The following is a 17,102-nucleotide window of genomic DNA, read 5'->3' as shown; positions in this document are numbered from 1 at the left end:
GCCACCCGGGGCTAAACCCCATAACCTTTGTCAAGCATTACAAATTGGATCTGATCTCCGGGGGTAGAGCTGCCTTTGACTGTATGGTTCTCCGGAATGATGTTCAATGTGGGCCACTCGGATTCTGTAGTAGCTAGGGACTCTGTCCCATCAGTGAGGAATGGAAGAAGAGTAACTAGGGACTCTATCCCATCAGTGAGGAATGGAAGAAGAGTAACTAGGGACTCTATCCCATCAGTGAGGAATGGAAAAAGAGTAACAACTTCAGATGAAGTTATGTCTTACCATAACGTTCCATCTGAGTTGATCCTCTTCCATTCACACCCTCCCACCTTCCCCCACCAAGGTTCCTGGCGGATCTTTGGGTTGTTTTGGTGTGTTAGGGTGTTTGTGCAGAGATGGTCTCTGCATCTCATATATATGGTAACTTGCTGTTTCACCTTGTTCTGCCTTCATATTGAAACACTAAGTCTGTCTTGCTGCTGCATAGATATACTAAAACTGAGTTGGCCCTAATTAAGCATAGCAGTGATGTCTCATGAGTAGGTACTTTGTTGGTTGGAGGGCTGCTGCACCTTCTCTATGGCTGATAAGTGGCCCAACAGTCTGAAGAATACTCCCATCTTGCACACCTTTTCCATTTAATTTCCTGTTCAACTATTTTCTGACAGGGTACCAGTGAATATAGAACAACTATTGATAATTGGTGTTGTAGCAGTTTTACTTTTGAGCTACAGTATATTAAAGCACAAATGCAGCTTGACTTACTGCACTGCTTCGCAGAGATGAGGAACTTTGACAAATTATGCATTTTTTATCCAGTACAGCAAATTTATTTAAAAATAAATAAATACAGTGCACAGGGTACCTTTACATCAAGGAGGCCAGGGCCTTTATTCCAGACTGTTTACAGCCACAAAAAAAAAAAAAACTTCTTAATCAAACATTAGCATCATGTTCGAATGACACCTTCTCGCAGTAAAATATGTGGTCTCAGAGGAAATTGTTTTTGTTTTTATCTTGCCATTTTTGGATCTTGTGCAGCCTGTGTTGTAACTACGTTGTTTGAATACCCGAGAAAGCAAAATTTTAACCATTTTCCCAGTTTAATCAGTTCTTCTGTCTTTCATTATTAGTTATTCAGTGCAAAACTGTTTGTTCTATATAAGTTGTTACAGAAAGTATTTTCAGAGTCTCTCGCTCAGTTTTGATGGAGGCTTTCCCCGCAAGACCACTAAGAAGATAGTGAGACATTCTTGTCAGATGTCTTAGAACAGTCAGATCTCAGAACTGGAATGTCCATTTTTTTCCTTTATTTTTGCTTTACTGTTTAATAGGCTCTCCTACCATTTTTAGTTGGAACGGTTTGCAGATCAAGATGGGACTGTTGCAAGTTTGTACTAAAAACAAGTAGGAACCAACCACATGTATACTGCAGCAATACATTGAAGGAGTCAAGTCTGGGAGACTGTTTCATAGTTTGGTTTGGATGTTTCAGCAGGTTACATTCTTTGTAGAATTGGTTGCCCGACACAGAATAGGAAAATTGCACTTTGGCTTGTGTGTACAAGCTGGTTAGTTATTGATGATGTAAGTGTGCATGCGTGTGTGGCTTAAAATTCAGTATTTTGTAATTCAGCATTGTAAGCTTTCAGTATGAGACTCAATCAAATCAGTTTTCACTATTTTGAAAATCAGATGTTGTGGTCTCGGTCAAATGAAATTCAATATTTTGAGTTTTCAGTCGTGAAGTAGAACCATTGTAGCACATATGTGCTAAACCCTTTTAGCTTCTGGTGATTGGGGCGATAGTGTGTGAAATAGAATCAGATGACCAGATGTATGTGATGTCATTCTGTACAGAAATAATGTTTTAATATTATTAGAAGAGACTGAAGTCTCCAAAACATTTTGTATTCTGTCTTGGATCTGACAATAAGAACCACTCACCCCTCATGCCTTGCTCTATTCAGTAAGTAGGACCAGTAATTCTTCTATCAGGAATAGATAGTATGACTAGCTAAATACTGTGAAATTTTCCAGCTTTGATTTTTAATGTGGCTTGCCCTCTTATAAAAATATGTAAGTTTTGAGAGTGTTTGCATATATTTGGTGATGACTGCCCACTCCTGAAAACCTTGCTGTTTGGTCAACATTAGCATTTGTATTTTAATATTATTTTTACTCAAAATTGGGTACCCTTGTAAGAGCCTTAAAGTAGCTGGCAAAGGTTCTGGTGGCAGTGATAATTGCCTTTATAGTCTTGGCAGGAGGGGGCACAGCAGGTGAATCTGTGCCAGCCTTTTGTGTGTGTGTGTGTGTGTGTGTGCGCGATGTGCTTGGATCCAGGACACACAGCATTGGTTTCACTGTGTGTGTGGTAGGATTTAGCTTATAACCCCAGCTAAGGACTCCACTCTGAGCTGTGCCAGAGGGAAGTCTTATTGGGGGTCTGGACAGATATATTGAGGTACCAGCCCCTGGACCGAGCATGCTCCCTGGATGCTAAGGGAAATTGTGCGCGATGTGCTTGGATCCAGGGCACACAGCATTGGTTTCACTGTGTGTGTGGTAGGATTTAGCTTATAACCCCAGCTAAGGACTCAACTCTGAGCTGTGCCAGAGGGAAGTCTTATTGGGGGTCTGGACAGATAATATTGAGGTACCAGCCCCTGGACCGAGCATGCTCCCTGGATGCTGTTAAGGGAAATTGTGCTTGATGCATAGAGGTCTGCATCTGGAAATACTGAGTGCATCCATTTGTATTGCAAGTGAACGTTTGTTTATTTGCTATTTGTTAACTGGGTTTGTCTGGCTGGGCAGGTTAGGAGAAAAGCTCCAGAAAACCATGTTTACAGTAAGTTATAAAATTAACAGGTGTATATACAAGAGAGAGAATACAGATATAAACAAAGACATTAACAAAAATCATGATACAAAAATCAGTAAAAAAAAATAATATACATTGTGCTAAAACATTTGTACATGCTGCCATTAGTAACCTTTAAAATAACACTGTGCAAATCTAGTTGTATGGTAGGAGAAAGGGGAATAGAGAGGACTAGAAGATAGGCAGGACCTACTTTTAGCACAGAGTCAAGTCCTGGAAAAATAGTGGGGGGGCAGAGTAAGAGCAGGAGAAACATAGTTGACAGTTGGATGCTCTAAAACGTCTTAAACTCGTAGCGTAGGTTACTGAGAAAGGGGGTAGAAAGGTAAGTAGCAAGGGACTCCTAAGACCGAGGGAAGTAGAGGTAGTGGTTAGGTGGGAGAAGAGGGCTGGGTAGGAAAAAAAAGAATGTCAAGTGCGGTCTTTACAGGGGCAGTACCAGGAGTTGTGAAGGTAGTCCTTTAGGGTAAGTTTGACGTTGTTTGAATTTTGGAGAGATCTGATTGGGAGAGTAAGCTTGTTCCAAGATTTAGAGACTACATGACTGTAAAGACTTTTTACCTATGGTTTTATTAGGTTTGGAAACTTGGAGTAGGTGTTGGGTCAGAGCTGCAAAGTTCACAGTTAGGGACATAGGGAGAGAGAGGAGTTGTTAATGAGGGACAAGCTAAGGGTTGAAGCAAGATACAGTGCGTCATGTGAAGTTAATGCAAAAGGAGTTTGTTATGGAGCTCTAGCCATTTTAGTTTTTCTTAGTGCGAGGTAGTGGTGTTTGCGATGGGGGAGATTTGTGGCATACTTGGCAATTTTTATGATAAGTTCAAGTCTGTTAAAGTTTTTTTGCAGATTGGTGAATATAGGGGCAGCATATAGTAGCGTAGGAAGGAAGTAGGCTTTGGCAGGGGATGCTTTGGATTCTGTGCACCAGATTTTTTATTTCGGTATAGCAGTCCAAGTTTCTGGTGTGTCGTCTTGATGCAGTTATTGATATGGGTATCGAATTTTAGTTCGTCTCGAGTATGCCAAGAAGTTTTAGTGTGGGACTGTGCCAGAATAGTAGTTTGTTTAGGGATGAGATAGAGAAGGAAGATTTGAGGTGTTGAAGATGTTTGGGAAGGAAAAGAAGTTTAGTTTTGTTAGGGTTAAGAAGGAGTTTGTTAGTAGTGAGCCATCTTTCAACAGTGTAGTGTGTCTCGTGTGAGGGTATGTAGGTGGGTTAGATTGTTGGAGGTGGAGATGATCGTGGAGTCATCAGCATATTGTACAAGTTTAGGTAGGGGCAGGATTGGAAGAAATCTTTAGTAAAGGTATTGAATAGTAGGGGACTCTGGATGGATCCTTGGGAGACGCCAGTGAGAATGGGTTGGAATGGAGAAGTTGCTGACAACTATTTGACCGATTTTTAAGCTCTGGTAGATAGATGAGGAGAAAACCAGTTAAGGGTGGAGGTAGAGAGGTTAAAGGAAGAAAGCTTACAGAGCGAGAGGTTAAAGGAAGAAAGCTTATAGAGCGAGAGGTAATGTGAAACAGTATTGAAAGCCTTAGAGAGGTCCAGGAAGAGGGAAGATACCAGTTTGTTGTCATTGAGATGAGGAGATGGAGTTAGTGAAGGACAGTAGAGTTACTATGGGGTGGGTGGAAGACAGTAGAGTTACTATGGGGTGGGTGGAAGCCATGTTGGGTAGGAGTCAGGAGATTTTATGTGCCATGAGTTGTTGGTGAACACACTTTTTTCTAGGATTTTAGAGATGGGTGATAGGTCTGAAATTTGAGGGGTTGGTGGAGTTGCCACCTTTATGCGAGGGAATTATATGATTTTTTTTTTCCAAATTTGAGGGACTAGGTTTTCCTGAATTGACCGGTTAATAAGTATGGAGACTGGATAGGCTATGGAGGGAGCTGCTAGTTTGAGGTACAGGGGAGGCAGGTTATCTGCTGAAGGGGAGCAGGGTTTGTTTGCAGAGTAGGGATCTGATAAAAGCTGTAGGGATAGGCTTGATAGAGAAGGTGGTGGGGGGTATCATGGCTTACGTTTGCGTGGGTTTGATTTGTTTCTGTATGAAGTCTATGAAGGTGTTGAGGGATGTGGCAGTTTCTAGGGTGGAGTAGTTTGGGAAAGGGTTGGGGGGTTACGTGGGTGTAGAAGCTTATTAATAGTATTCCAGAATATTTTGAGGTTGGAGTGGGGTTGTTTTTGAGGGTTAAGGTAGACATTTTTCTTATCAAGGGAGATTTGTTTTTTTGTGGTGTTACAAAGTTCTCTATAGAGCTGGAGACTAGAAGGGGTTCAAGTTTGTTCCAGTTTTTCCATGCTAAGTCTTTTTGCATGAGAGAGTGGCTTTACTTATCCAGGGTGTATAGCTTGATTTTTACATTACCTTTTCTTGTAGGGGCTAGGGAGTTGAGGTTTGAGGAAAATGCTGTTGAATGTAAGAACAGCTTCATCGAGGGGGAGCTACTGGAGAGTTGACCAGTTCGTACATGAGTGTGATTTAAATACGTCCGGGTTAAAGTTGGATAGGGTATGACACACTCCCTGTGTACTTGTGTTTTGGATGATTGGGATAGGTGACAATTTATAGAGATTGGGTGATGATCACTTAGAATGTCAGGGAGAATAGAAGGGTTATGATGATGGTTGGGGTGGAAGGCAAGTATCCAGTCGAGTGGTACTGGTACTGGATTGTTGATATAAGAGTTTGGGCGGTGAGCAGTTGGATGAAGCCATATAGGTTAATACTGGTCTTGGGAGATTGGTGAGAGAATTCCAGTCAATATTGACATCTCCAATAATGATGGTTTCATAGGTTATCATTTCTGAGATCCAGGCTAGAAAGTGTTCTAGTGTAGAGATATGGTTACCGGGTGGCATGTAGATTGAGGCAATTGCAGCCTTTGTGATTTGTTTAGGTTATAGTTTTACTATGAGTATCTCACCAGGGTAGAAACTGGGGGGGGGGTATGGTATTGGATGGAGAGGGAGGTTTTCTGAGTATAGGATAGCTACCTCCTCCACCTTTTTAGAAAGCCTGTCTTGGTGGATGATATTGTAACCGGGGGGGAGGATTTCTTTATTTGATAGTGGGGCTTTAGCCAGGTTTTGGAGATGGAGAGGATGTGTAGTGATATACAAGAGTAGAGGTCTGGGAGTTTGACTGCGCTACGAATATTGAGCCCTAAGATGTTAGTAGAGGTGGTAGGCAAAGGTGGAGTGGGTATCTGGGTGGAGGTGGAATTAGGTGGGATAGGGAATTATATGATTTTTTTTTTCCAAATTTGAGGGACTAGGTTTTCCGGTCAGAGGAGTGGATTAATGGCCCGGGGTTAGGATGGGTATCTCATGCAAGAGGGGAAAGAATAGGGAAGAAGGAGGTATACTTAAGGGGGTTTAGTGGAAGGAATCTGTATTTGCATTTCGGGGGTTAATATAGCTTCAAGGATAGATGGTGTCTGAACCAGGTGTAAGAAGAGGTGAGAGAACAGAGAAGATAGAATGTGGAGGGAGTAAGGTGATATGTTATCTGAGTGAGGTGCATGGTAAGAAGTAAGAGTGAGAACAGACGTATTTAAAGGAGTAAGTGTAGGAACATGTTGAAGCAGTTGGGAGGAGAGAGTAAGGCTTAGATGGGAGTGTGAAAGTAGGTTATGTAAGGGGTAAAAATGGAGTTTGGGTTGTACGGGTGGAGAAGGATGGCAGTAGGAGTAATTGGAGGAGTGGGGGAAGGAATTACTGTTGAAGTTAGTTACTATGCTTAATTGGAAGAGAGGGAGGGAAACTGGCTGCAAGAGGGAGGTTTGTGAATAGTGACAGTGAAAAAGGAGAAATAGAGGATTTGATTGGGTGGAAAATATGTGAGGTGGGGTTTGGGTTGTGGTAAAAATGGGATGAGAATAAGTGCAACTGCTTCTGTGGGAGTGGGTGACAATGGGGGTAGGGTAGATGAGCAGAGTGAGCCAGAGCGAAGGTAGGGCAAACGGAGTGGGCTGAGCCAAGCCCAGAGGCAAACACAGTCCAGGAACAATCAGTAAAAAGTCTAACAGAAAAAGGCTATGTAATGTTAATGGTAGTAGACAACTAAACCCTTTTTTTTTTTTTTCTTACTATCAGATAAGAAATGTCTTAAAGCAGGCTGATTAGTCCAGCATTTAACAAACATAATTTTGATGAAAACTAACAGATTTTTTTACGAATGGGGGGGGGTCCTTGCTGCCAACCTGCTTCCCAGTGTACCAACTCGCTAGAAAGTAGATAATGCCTTAAATAAGTATACTTGAGACCTAACTAAGCCAACATATTTTGCAGAGAAAAAAAAAGTTCCTCTCTAATGTCAGTGGTGAGGATTCAGGCTCCTTGATTACTGGTCCAACGTGGGGACATCATAGAGAGAGGGAGGCATAAGGCAAAATATTTGGTTTAAAAAGGATTTTTTTTGGCAGTCTAAGAATGCAAGAATAAATTTAAAAGAGGAGACAAAAATTGAGAAACTGCAAGTTCTTGATTTTTATGGATAGTAAGCTGCAAGGAGTGGAATGTTTAGTCCCCTTAGTTTTATGCCATATTTTATACATGTACACACAATAATGTGTGTGTATGTAATGTACTGTTTAGCAACCTGAAAAGAAGTTGTGGGTGATTAGTAAAACGTTGAGCAATTTATTGGGTGGGGAAGAAGACGGAGTTAAGTAGGATAAGTTTGCTTCTCCAACTAGAGATTTAAGACTTGATTTGAAGTGGGTACTTTAGAGCTGTAGAATTAAGGCTCGTATTCCTAAACTCGAGCATAGGATTTTCAATCAGTGTAGGAACTGGAGGAGGAGGATTGGTTGAGATTGAGAGACTAGCCATCTGGAAAATACTTTTATGAACTAAGCTGGTGTGGAAATGTAGAAACCATTTTAGTAATGTCTGCAAGTAGAAATATGGAAAATAGGCAAGAGGGGGCTGGACAGAAAGGTGGAGTGGGGTGCAGCTATATAGACATTTGGATCCCATGCTGGATTACCTTCTCCCTCTGGGATTGCTAAGAGTATAGAATAAGATAAAGAAGTGCTAAGTTTAAAAAGACCAACTCTGGTAGACTTTCTAGTTGAGTCTAGAACATAAGCTGCTGTTACATGGATAATTTTAAGGCATGCAACGTATTGTACGAAAATAAGAATGAATCGGAGAAGGTTGGCAAATATTGGGAAGAGAATGGAAAGGCAGTTTACAAAGGACCAATGGGAAGAAATTTGCAGGGATCTCAAGTGTGCACCAAAGTGTAGAAGCTTTAAGATTTTTGCATGGAAGTGTTTGCATGGATAGTTTTGTATCTCAATGTAAGTATGAGGAGGAAGAGAGGTAACTGCATTCTCCAAAAGCATGCTCCCAATGTTATGGCAGGTTTCTAAAAATTCCCTGTGTAGTACTTTGACAGAAATGTTTGGGAACAAATGGTTGTAATTAAAGATAGGATTCTTTTTGTCTAGGAAATAGGATCTGAATTGCCTAGACATAGTAAGGCATTGGCTGCCAAAAAAGCAACTAGTAGAGAGTGAAAATTAAGATCTCTTCCATTTCTGGATGTTAGAGATGCAAAAACTGGGTTTGCATCTTTAGAACACAGAATTTGTGTGAATGATACACACACAATAGTTGGTAGGAAGAGTGATGTTTAAGGGAGAGCAGGATTTGAGCAGTTTGTGTAATGTTTATGTGGATGAAAATTAAGAATCTGTATTCTGCATGGCAGTGAAAACCTATTAAGGTCTGTTTTGTTTTGTATTCTATTAATGTTTGTAAACCCCCATTGCAGATTTTAAAATAAGATGAAACATTAAAGATGCTTAAAAAGTAAAAAAGCAGCAGCTATGATACAGAGGAGCAATACTAATATTTAATATTGGGCGATTCCAGAGAGAGACCTGCATTGGTACTTATTAGAGAAGGTAGATGCCACTACTCTGAAATTTTTGTTGGTTAATACCAGTATTGATATATTGTGGGCATTGTCTAGCTGTTTACTGTTTTTAATGATTTATCAAACTATTTACTTTGGTAGTTTGCTTTCTTGCAACAGTACTATTTCTGACATTAGTATTTGATTTTACTCTATTGATGCAACTACAACTACCTGTAGAAAGAAGTCGGTCCTGGAGGAGATTTACAGTTGTGCTACATTAATAGTGCTTGTTGAGGGGAAAGAAACTGTTTTGTTTTTAACACTGAGGTGGTGTGGATCTTGTGCTGGTACTGAGATTTTTAGATGGGAGACCTCAAAAGAAATAACTTTACAGAACCTACTTCATCTTCCCTTTCCTGACTCTCATTACCCCACAGGATTTCCACCACGATTTAAACCTGAATTATTGGAGTGCAAAATTATAAAATGTGCATTTGTCGTAATTGTTGCTTCGTCTATTTATTGCTACTGTATAGTTTAATGTGTTAGTGTTTCTACTGTTTTTGATATGTACAATTTACTGCTTCTCTGTGACACTTATTTCATCTGGGCAGTACCTTCAAATGGTAAGTTGTGATCCATTTACTACCCGGAAAACAAATGTAAAATAAAATTATTGTTCTTATCTTTATAGTAGATTTGTGGATGTGGTGAGTAAACTTTATGGTCAGTAACCATACAGTGACACTGTGTTAGTGAACAGTGAAGTGAAATGGCCTAGGGTAGAACACAATGTGTTGGGCTTTGTTGCACTTTCCTCTAGCATATGAAACCCTCTTCTCCCCCTTTTTCTTTTGTTGTAGTGAAAGAACTGAAAGTGCTTGTATACAGGGAGATCTGCAATTTTTTCACATGTAGATGCATTTGCAAAGGCTGTGCTTGCAATGCAAATTTTATCCTTGATAATTTTTTTCTTGTTTTATATTGCTCCAGTTTCATTTTGTTCAGTTTTGTCTTTCCTGTGTGTATATTGTGCTTCATGGTTTTATGTTTCAAATCTAGGTCTCATTTGAAACTTGACCAATTTCAACAGGGAACAATACTGTGTCGCAGCAGAGAGCTGTAATATTGCCTTAGAGTTTTTTTGTATTTTGTTTACTAGTTTTCATAAAGCTACTTGATAAATAAAATGTTACTGTTTGACCACTTACTTTTAAAAGTGGTGTCATAACAGGTTTATGTTGACTGAAATGTGTTTTTTTTTTTTTTTTTTTCTTCTTCCAGGTATTGGCCCAGTAGTTTCAGCGCAAGACTTGACAGAAGACGAGGAAGCCCTTGATGACACTGTAGTGGAAGATGAAGATGATGAAGCTGAAGTGGAAGAGGATGAACCAACAGAACTTGTAAGGATTTTGAGGCTTTGCCAGTAGACCCTTGTAGTTTGCAGTAAAGTTTTCTTCTTTTTTTTTTTTGTGATGAATATATTGAGCACAGTTTTGCTACTGGAGACTTGTGGCTTCTCTCTTCATTACTGTTGGAATTTTTTTTTTTTGTGTAAGTTTGTTATAGCATTTCAGTTTTTGAAAAAGAGAGATTTAACTAAAGAACAGCTTAAAATATGTTCATCATATTGTATTTATTTTACTTTTGTGGAGCTGGCATAGTGTTTAAGTATTTGTTACTGTGTTGCTGTCAAAGTAACTTTTGTGGACTGATAGTGTTAACGATCATTTGCTGCTCCTCTTCCCCAAAAAAGAGGACTGACAATGGAACAGACTACTGGTCTCATGGTTGTTCCTTTTTCCAGCCACAAAAAGAAAAAGTTAAGCACTTGGCCTTTGCCACCACAGCAGGTTAGCAGTTTTCCTCACCTGCAGTGGGTGACTCTGCTGTGGCCATTTGTTATGCCTCAGACCATCTTTTACTCAAGATCTCTCTGGTGTTGCACCTACAGCCACTGTGGACTTGGGGAGGGCAGCTGTATTCTCTCTGGCTGTTGGGGTTCCCTCAGTGAGCAAGGGAGAGCAACTCTCATCAGTCTTGGGAGAGGAAAAATGGGGAAGGTTTCCCTATTGCACCAGAATATTGTACAAATTCCTGGAGAATTTGCAGCTGCTATTAGTAGCATGGTTGGCCCTGTTTTTGACAGGAAAAAAACTAAAAACCAAGCATGTATCTACTTCTCAATTTCCTTTGGATATGAGTAGTTTATTGGGTCTGGCTTAGGGTTTAATTCAGGCTCTTGGTACTTCTTGTAAAGTAATTTTTGGTAAGATAGAGGATATCTCTGTCTTGAAATGAGTCAGGATTTTGAATCTGCTCAGGAAGATGCACAGATGGATACTGTTTGTGGTGGTCTCCAAGCCCCTCCTTCCACCCCACCAGATCTCTGATTCAGAGAAGAACTCTGATGTTCTTCGTGTTTCACTGTTGCAGTCATTACATTTGGGTTATCTGCTTGCAGGTAGCCCTCAGTCGGCCTGATTAACAAAGTCTTGGGTCCTGCTTCTGTTGCTGTCCCTTCCATGACGTCAGGTCGTCGGGGGTATAAAACATACAGCCGACACCATTACATCAGTCTTTCTTGCCGTGCGGTGTCCGAAGCAGAAGCAGTTCGCGAGTGCCAGTCTGCAGACTCCTGAAATTTTTGTTTTCGAGTTTCAGAACCGAAGTCTTCAACTAAAGCTAAGTACCCCATTGGAGAAACTTTTTCTTGCTCCTTTCTGATGTCAGTTAAAGTTAATAATTGCATTACTTGTGGAAAGCAAATACCTCATAGATTTTAATTCGTACTGTATTCCTTGCCTAGGCCCGGACCATGACATGCTGTTTGGTTTTGTGCTTTATTTAATCAGCGCACTATCCGTCGTCCATATATTTTCGCCTCTTAAGTATTTCGGTTCTCGGTTTAATTATCCAGAAATGTCTTCGGTTAGCCATCCGACTACCGGGTTTCCAAAAAAAACGCAACAATAAAGACAGACAGAGAGAGAGACCGCCGAGGTCCAAAACTGCCAACGATGCTTCTCCTAAGCCAGTCGCCAGTTCGCCGGTACTCGGGAGCTTTCACAGCCCCAGATACCCACAACTTCTGATTTGCAGGCCTCTACTGAGATGCATTCAGAGTCCGGTATGCCGCGAGATGCTTCAACTATGGAACCCGTGGATGTCTCTACCTTGGATGTGTCCGGAGCCGCTGTGCAGGCATCTGCTTCTGAGGGTGTATTCAGGCTTACGGGCTTGCATTTTAAACCAAGATCTCCTTCCTTACTTAGGCTTAAATCTCGGCCCATGCCTAAAAAACCTCATGCCAGAGAAACAAATTAATTTGACAACCTACTTCAAACAAGTGGCCACAAAAACCCTGCTATCTGCAAGACAAATACTGCAAGCCTTGGGGCTCATGGCCTCCTGCATTCTTCTAATTCCATATGCAAGACTGCATATGAGGAAACTACAGTGGTATCTAAAAAGCCTATGGTGTCAACATTCTCAGGACCTAGAAACGATGATTCCTATCATACCTTGCCTACGCCTAGAGTTTCTTTGGTGTGCAGAGGCCTGCCACCAAAACAAGGGACTACCTTTCACACCACCCCCTGCCGCCCAGCCCCTAACAGACTCATCAGACTATGCATGGGGGGCTCAACTGGCAGGGAAGTGCATTCAAGGCAAATGGAACCCAAGTCAAATGCACCTGCATATCATTCAAAAAGACATGTTAGCTGTACAGAATGCTCTGACAGCCTTCAAGGACCACATTCTTCCAGGATAACTATTGGTAAAGGCGGACAACACCACTGTTATGTGGTACATAAACAAGCAGGGGGGTACACATTCTTACCCCCTCTGCAGACTAGCCATGGCATTGTGGTCACACAGTCTTGAGCTACCAAGTGCACCTGCAAGCTCAATTCTTGCCAGGAAAATTAAATACAGTGTCAGACGGACTAGGCAGAAACCTCATGAACCCGCACGAGTGGAAACTGGAACCAAGTATTTTCAACATGTCGACAAGCAAATGGGGGAGCCCAGATATAGACCTGTTTGCCTCTTGCCCAGAACTACCAATTGGACAATTTTGCACAAGGACTCTACACAAGCCTGGAAAATGGATGCTCTGTCTTTCAGCTGGAAAAACCTGTCAGTCTATGTCTTCCTTCTCCCCTCTGCCTCTGCTGTCCAAAGTAAAATTAAAAATCATACCGAACAAACCAAGGATAATTCTGATTGCTCTAGACTGGCCGCGCCAACACTGGTACCCCCTCCTGTGCAGTGTGTCACTGTTATCTTCATGGCACCTGCCTCAGACTCCTTCCCTGCTGTCTCAGCAGGAGAACCAGATTCTGCACCCTCCGCTTCTAACACTGAACCTTGCAGCCTGGCTAATTGCTTAATCTGTCCTTTACCATCCGTCAGCAAACCTGTGATGGATATCATTTTATAGGCAAGGAGGCCTAGTACTAGAAAAATCTTATGCTGAAAAATGGAAAAGATTCTGTGCCTGGAACCCATCTCAAGGGATGAGCACAGCAGCGCCCAATTTACCTCGGATTTTACAATACTTAACTGAGATCTCGAGGGCCTGTCTTTTTCCTCCATTAAAATCCACGCCTTAGCCATTTCGGCTCAATATAACACAGAACCTTCCCTCCTCTATCATCCACTGCTCAAGCAGTTCCTCAGAGGGGCCAAACATTTGAGACCACCCAGGAGAGCTCCAACCCTAGCCTGGGACCTTAACTTTGTCTTGGAGAAACTCACTCTACCTCCTTTCGAGCCAGCTGCTACTGCAGACTTAAAATTTCTTTCTTGGAAAACCGCTTTCCTTTTAGCAATCACTTCAGCTAGAAGGGTATCTGAATTGCAGGCCCTTATGGAAGTGGAGCCTTTCATCATCTTTCATGCAGACAGGGTGTCCCTCAGAACAAATCCATCCTTCATGCCCAAGGTGGTATCCAGTGTGGCTCTTGATCAGTCCATTCATTTGCCAACCTTCTTTCCCAATCCACAGAATAAAGGGGAACGGATACTGCATTCCTTAGATGTGCACAGACAACTTAAATTCTACTTGGACAGGACTAAACCTCAAAGGAAATCTGAACAACTGCTGGTGGCATTTGCTGCAGGGGCAGAGGGGAAGGCTATTTCAAAGCAAACCATTTCTAAATGGAAAACCTATCCCCAGGGGACCGGACCTCACTTCGCCAGGGCTGCATCTACCTCTGCAGCCTTTCTCAGAGGCGTCCCTACCAGGGACATCCTAGAAGCTGCTACCTGGAGTTCTGTACATACTTTCATCAAGCATTATCATTTGCCAATTTTCTCTAAATCCAGAGCTGGCTTTGCCACTGCAGTCTTGCAGGGCCTTTATAGCTGACCCTAATAGTATCTAAATTCCTCCCCCCAGCCATAGCTTTGGGAATCTACCCAAATGTAATGACTGCAACAGAGAAACACTAAGATCATAGTACAGTTGTATACACTTGCCATAAATGTAGACGTTTGAGTGTATTCACTGTTGCAGTCCTGGTTACCCTCCCTCCAGTCCTCTAACTTCTTTTGACTATACCTCTACTTTCTTTTACTTCTTTTGACTATACCTCTATTTTCTTTTACTATGCTTAAAAGCCTTTTTGGTGTATTTGCTTTTTTGTTGGAGGTATATCTTTGTACTTTTATATTTAATTGTTCCCCATTAGGGGGCACCTGACATCTGGGGCAAGAAAAACTGATGTAATGGTGTTGGTTGCATGTTTTATACTCCTGATGACCTGACGTCTTGGAAGAATGGACAGCAACCGACCCAAGACTTTTGTTAATCAGGCCAACTGAGGGCTACCTGCAAGCATATAACCCAAATGTAATGACTGCAAGAGTGAATACACTCTAACATCTACATTTATGTTAAGTGTATACAACTGTACTTTTCTGATTCTTCCTGTAGGATTTTCTCTTTCTCAGACACTTGCTAGAATGTGCCAGTGTTTTCAATGAGAGGCACTGAGGTTTCTCAGTCCCTCAGAAAATACTGCGTTACAAAAGGATTTTCCAGATCCTGCGTCCAATCCTCCTGTTCTGTCTGCTTTAGAGGATGTGTGTATTTACTGCATGCAGTTTTCCTGATAGTTAACCAGCTTCCCCATAAAAGGCAGATAGGATGTGTGTATTACTGCATACAGTTTTCCTGATAGTTAACCAGCTTCCCCATAAAAGGCAGACAGGATGTGTAAAAGTTCCTCCGTCTTTTAAATTTTTTATGCACTATTCCCAAACCTGGCCCAGTAGCTAAAGTCTTGTTGATCCCACTATTGCTAAGCACCTAGTCTGTTCCATTCCACTGTTTCTGATAAGGATGGGAAAGTTATTCATATGGGAAAAGTGCATACATTTGCAACTTTGATTTTTCCAGAACGTTCAGTTGTCAGGCTCATGTTTGTTATAACCAATTGTGAATTGTGAAAATAATGTTTATCTGCAGTTCCTTCTTAAGAGGAGAAATCTTGCATTAAATAAAAATAAATTTTTTTTTTCTACAGCACTGGTCAATAGTCATTGTTACAGGTGTGCATGTCACTGATGACTACTTTCAGGGCTATGGCCACTGATACTGTTTTGAGGAAGTTAGCATGGCTATATTCTTAGAACCTCCCAGATGTTAAGAGTTTTTCCAAGGGTGAATTTAAAATACCGTACCCACCCCCACTCCAGAAGTGATCAAAAAGTGTTATGAAAGCAGCAAGCTGATCCAGGGAATGTCTTGATTTTTATTTAGCCGTCATTTTACAAGGAATTTTTTTATCTTCTCATCCAGTTTGCACAAAAAAACAGCAAAAAGTCTTAAATGTCTGCTTACCTGAATTTTGTTAAGAAATGGCAAGGGGGCTTCAAAAAGACATCTCAAACCTCCCAAAACAAAGGACAGTCCTGATAAGTCTGGCTGTTCAAGAGGTCTTGTGATGCCCTTCCACCCTGGCACCTTTTCCCTTAGAGAAAGTTGTAAATTACAGTTTCAGGCAAATGGGTTGCAATTGGCATTTGGAGGAAATTCCTGCTTTCCAGAAGGTAATTTCTCATTCTCAAGATCCGAGTTTTCACCCCTTCATCGCATGCTGTCCCAAAAAGTGATGGAACCAGTTCCTCCTTTCTGGTGGAGAAGGATGTTCCTTTTGCCAAAGAAAGTAAAATCTTGGGAGACCAGTTCTGGATCTTTCTTAAACCTCCTTTGTGATTGTGCCCAAATTCAACGTTATGTCACTTCTCAACCTATTACCTTTTCTTCATTTTTTTAAGTTTCCAGGCAACAATAGACATAAAAGATGGTTATCACATCCTTATTCATGCAGATTTCAGACTTTTTTCTTAAGGTTTTGTGACTGTAGGTCACTTAATCAGTTCTCTGCTTTACCCTTTTGGACTATCCACTACATCAGGAGTGTTCAGTGTCTAGCTCCAGTTCTAGATCATTGTAGGCTATAGGGTATCCACATTTTTCCCGATTATTTAGATGACTTGATTATCTTTGCAGTCTCTCCTATTTTTTTTTTTTTTTTTTTCAAAAATCTCTCTTTGGTGAGATCTCTTAAGCTGGGATTACAACAGAAAATTTAAAAGTCTTTCTTGACACCATCACACAGGATTGTGTTGCTGGGATGTCAATTGGATACCTCCGTTCAGAGAGCTTTCCTTCCATGGGAAAAATATCTAGATCTCTTTCTAAGGTTTTCCCACTCAGACTACGGTCACTGAAAGGGAATAACTTAGGATTTTGAGTCTTGTGGCTTCTGATTTCTCATGATACTCATGGCAAGATCCACATAAGAGAGAGACAGTAGTATTTTTGAACTATCTTTGGTCCCAGCATAAACGCTTTTTATCTTTTCAAATCCCAGTGCTGGAGTTTGTCAGAAGTCTTTTGATGGAGACTGTGGATATCCTTAAATCCTGGTCTCCTCTTCTCTCTCCTTGCTTCAAAGCAGTCCGTCTTCACATGCACTTTGTACTGTGCTTGGGGAGCAGTTTCAGGAGGGTTAAAAGTGCAGGGGGGTGTTTGATAGCAAGGACTGATGCAGGCACATATCAAGGAAATGCTTGCCCTGATCAAGGCACTCGAGACTCAGTCTCCTGGAACTCTTAAAGTGGTTATAGACAATACCACAGTCATGTTACATTAACAGGCAAGGGGGAACATTAACAGGCAAGGCAAGGGGGAACATTAACAGGCAAGGGGGAACAAAGTCATAACATCTTTGCTGACTAGCCATGTTAACTTTTGATATAGCTTCACACAAGTCTCGCTCGCAGGCGCCCTACATTCTGTCGGAGCAAAA

The 17,102-nt window shown here is 41.4% G+C and overlaps 1 protein-coding gene across 2 annotated transcripts in view; it reads left to right on the top strand.

Moving 5' to 3' along the window:
- Nucleotides 1-17,102, top strand: part of SSR1 (signal sequence receptor subunit 1) — a 557,116-nt gene that overhangs the window by 16,077 nt on the left and 523,937 nt on the right. For both annotated transcript variants that reach the window (XM_044064904.1, XM_044064905.1), the window contains exon 2: nucleotides 10,057-10,175. In XM_044064904.1, the coding sequence (XP_043920839.1) occupies nucleotides 10,057-10,175 (119 nt within the window). The remainder of the gene's footprint in view (nucleotides 1-10,056; nucleotides 10,176-17,102) is intronic.

This window comes from Protopterus annectens, chromosome 3.part0 (assembly GCF_019279795.1).
Source record: "Protopterus annectens isolate FY-2018-M chromosome 3.part0, PAN1.0, whole genome shotgun sequence".
NCBI lineage: Eukaryota > Metazoa > Chordata > Ceratodontiformes > Protopteridae > Protopterus > Protopterus annectens.
Note: the sequence above shows the minus strand (reverse complement) of the source record. Positions and strands in the feature narration are given on the sequence as shown.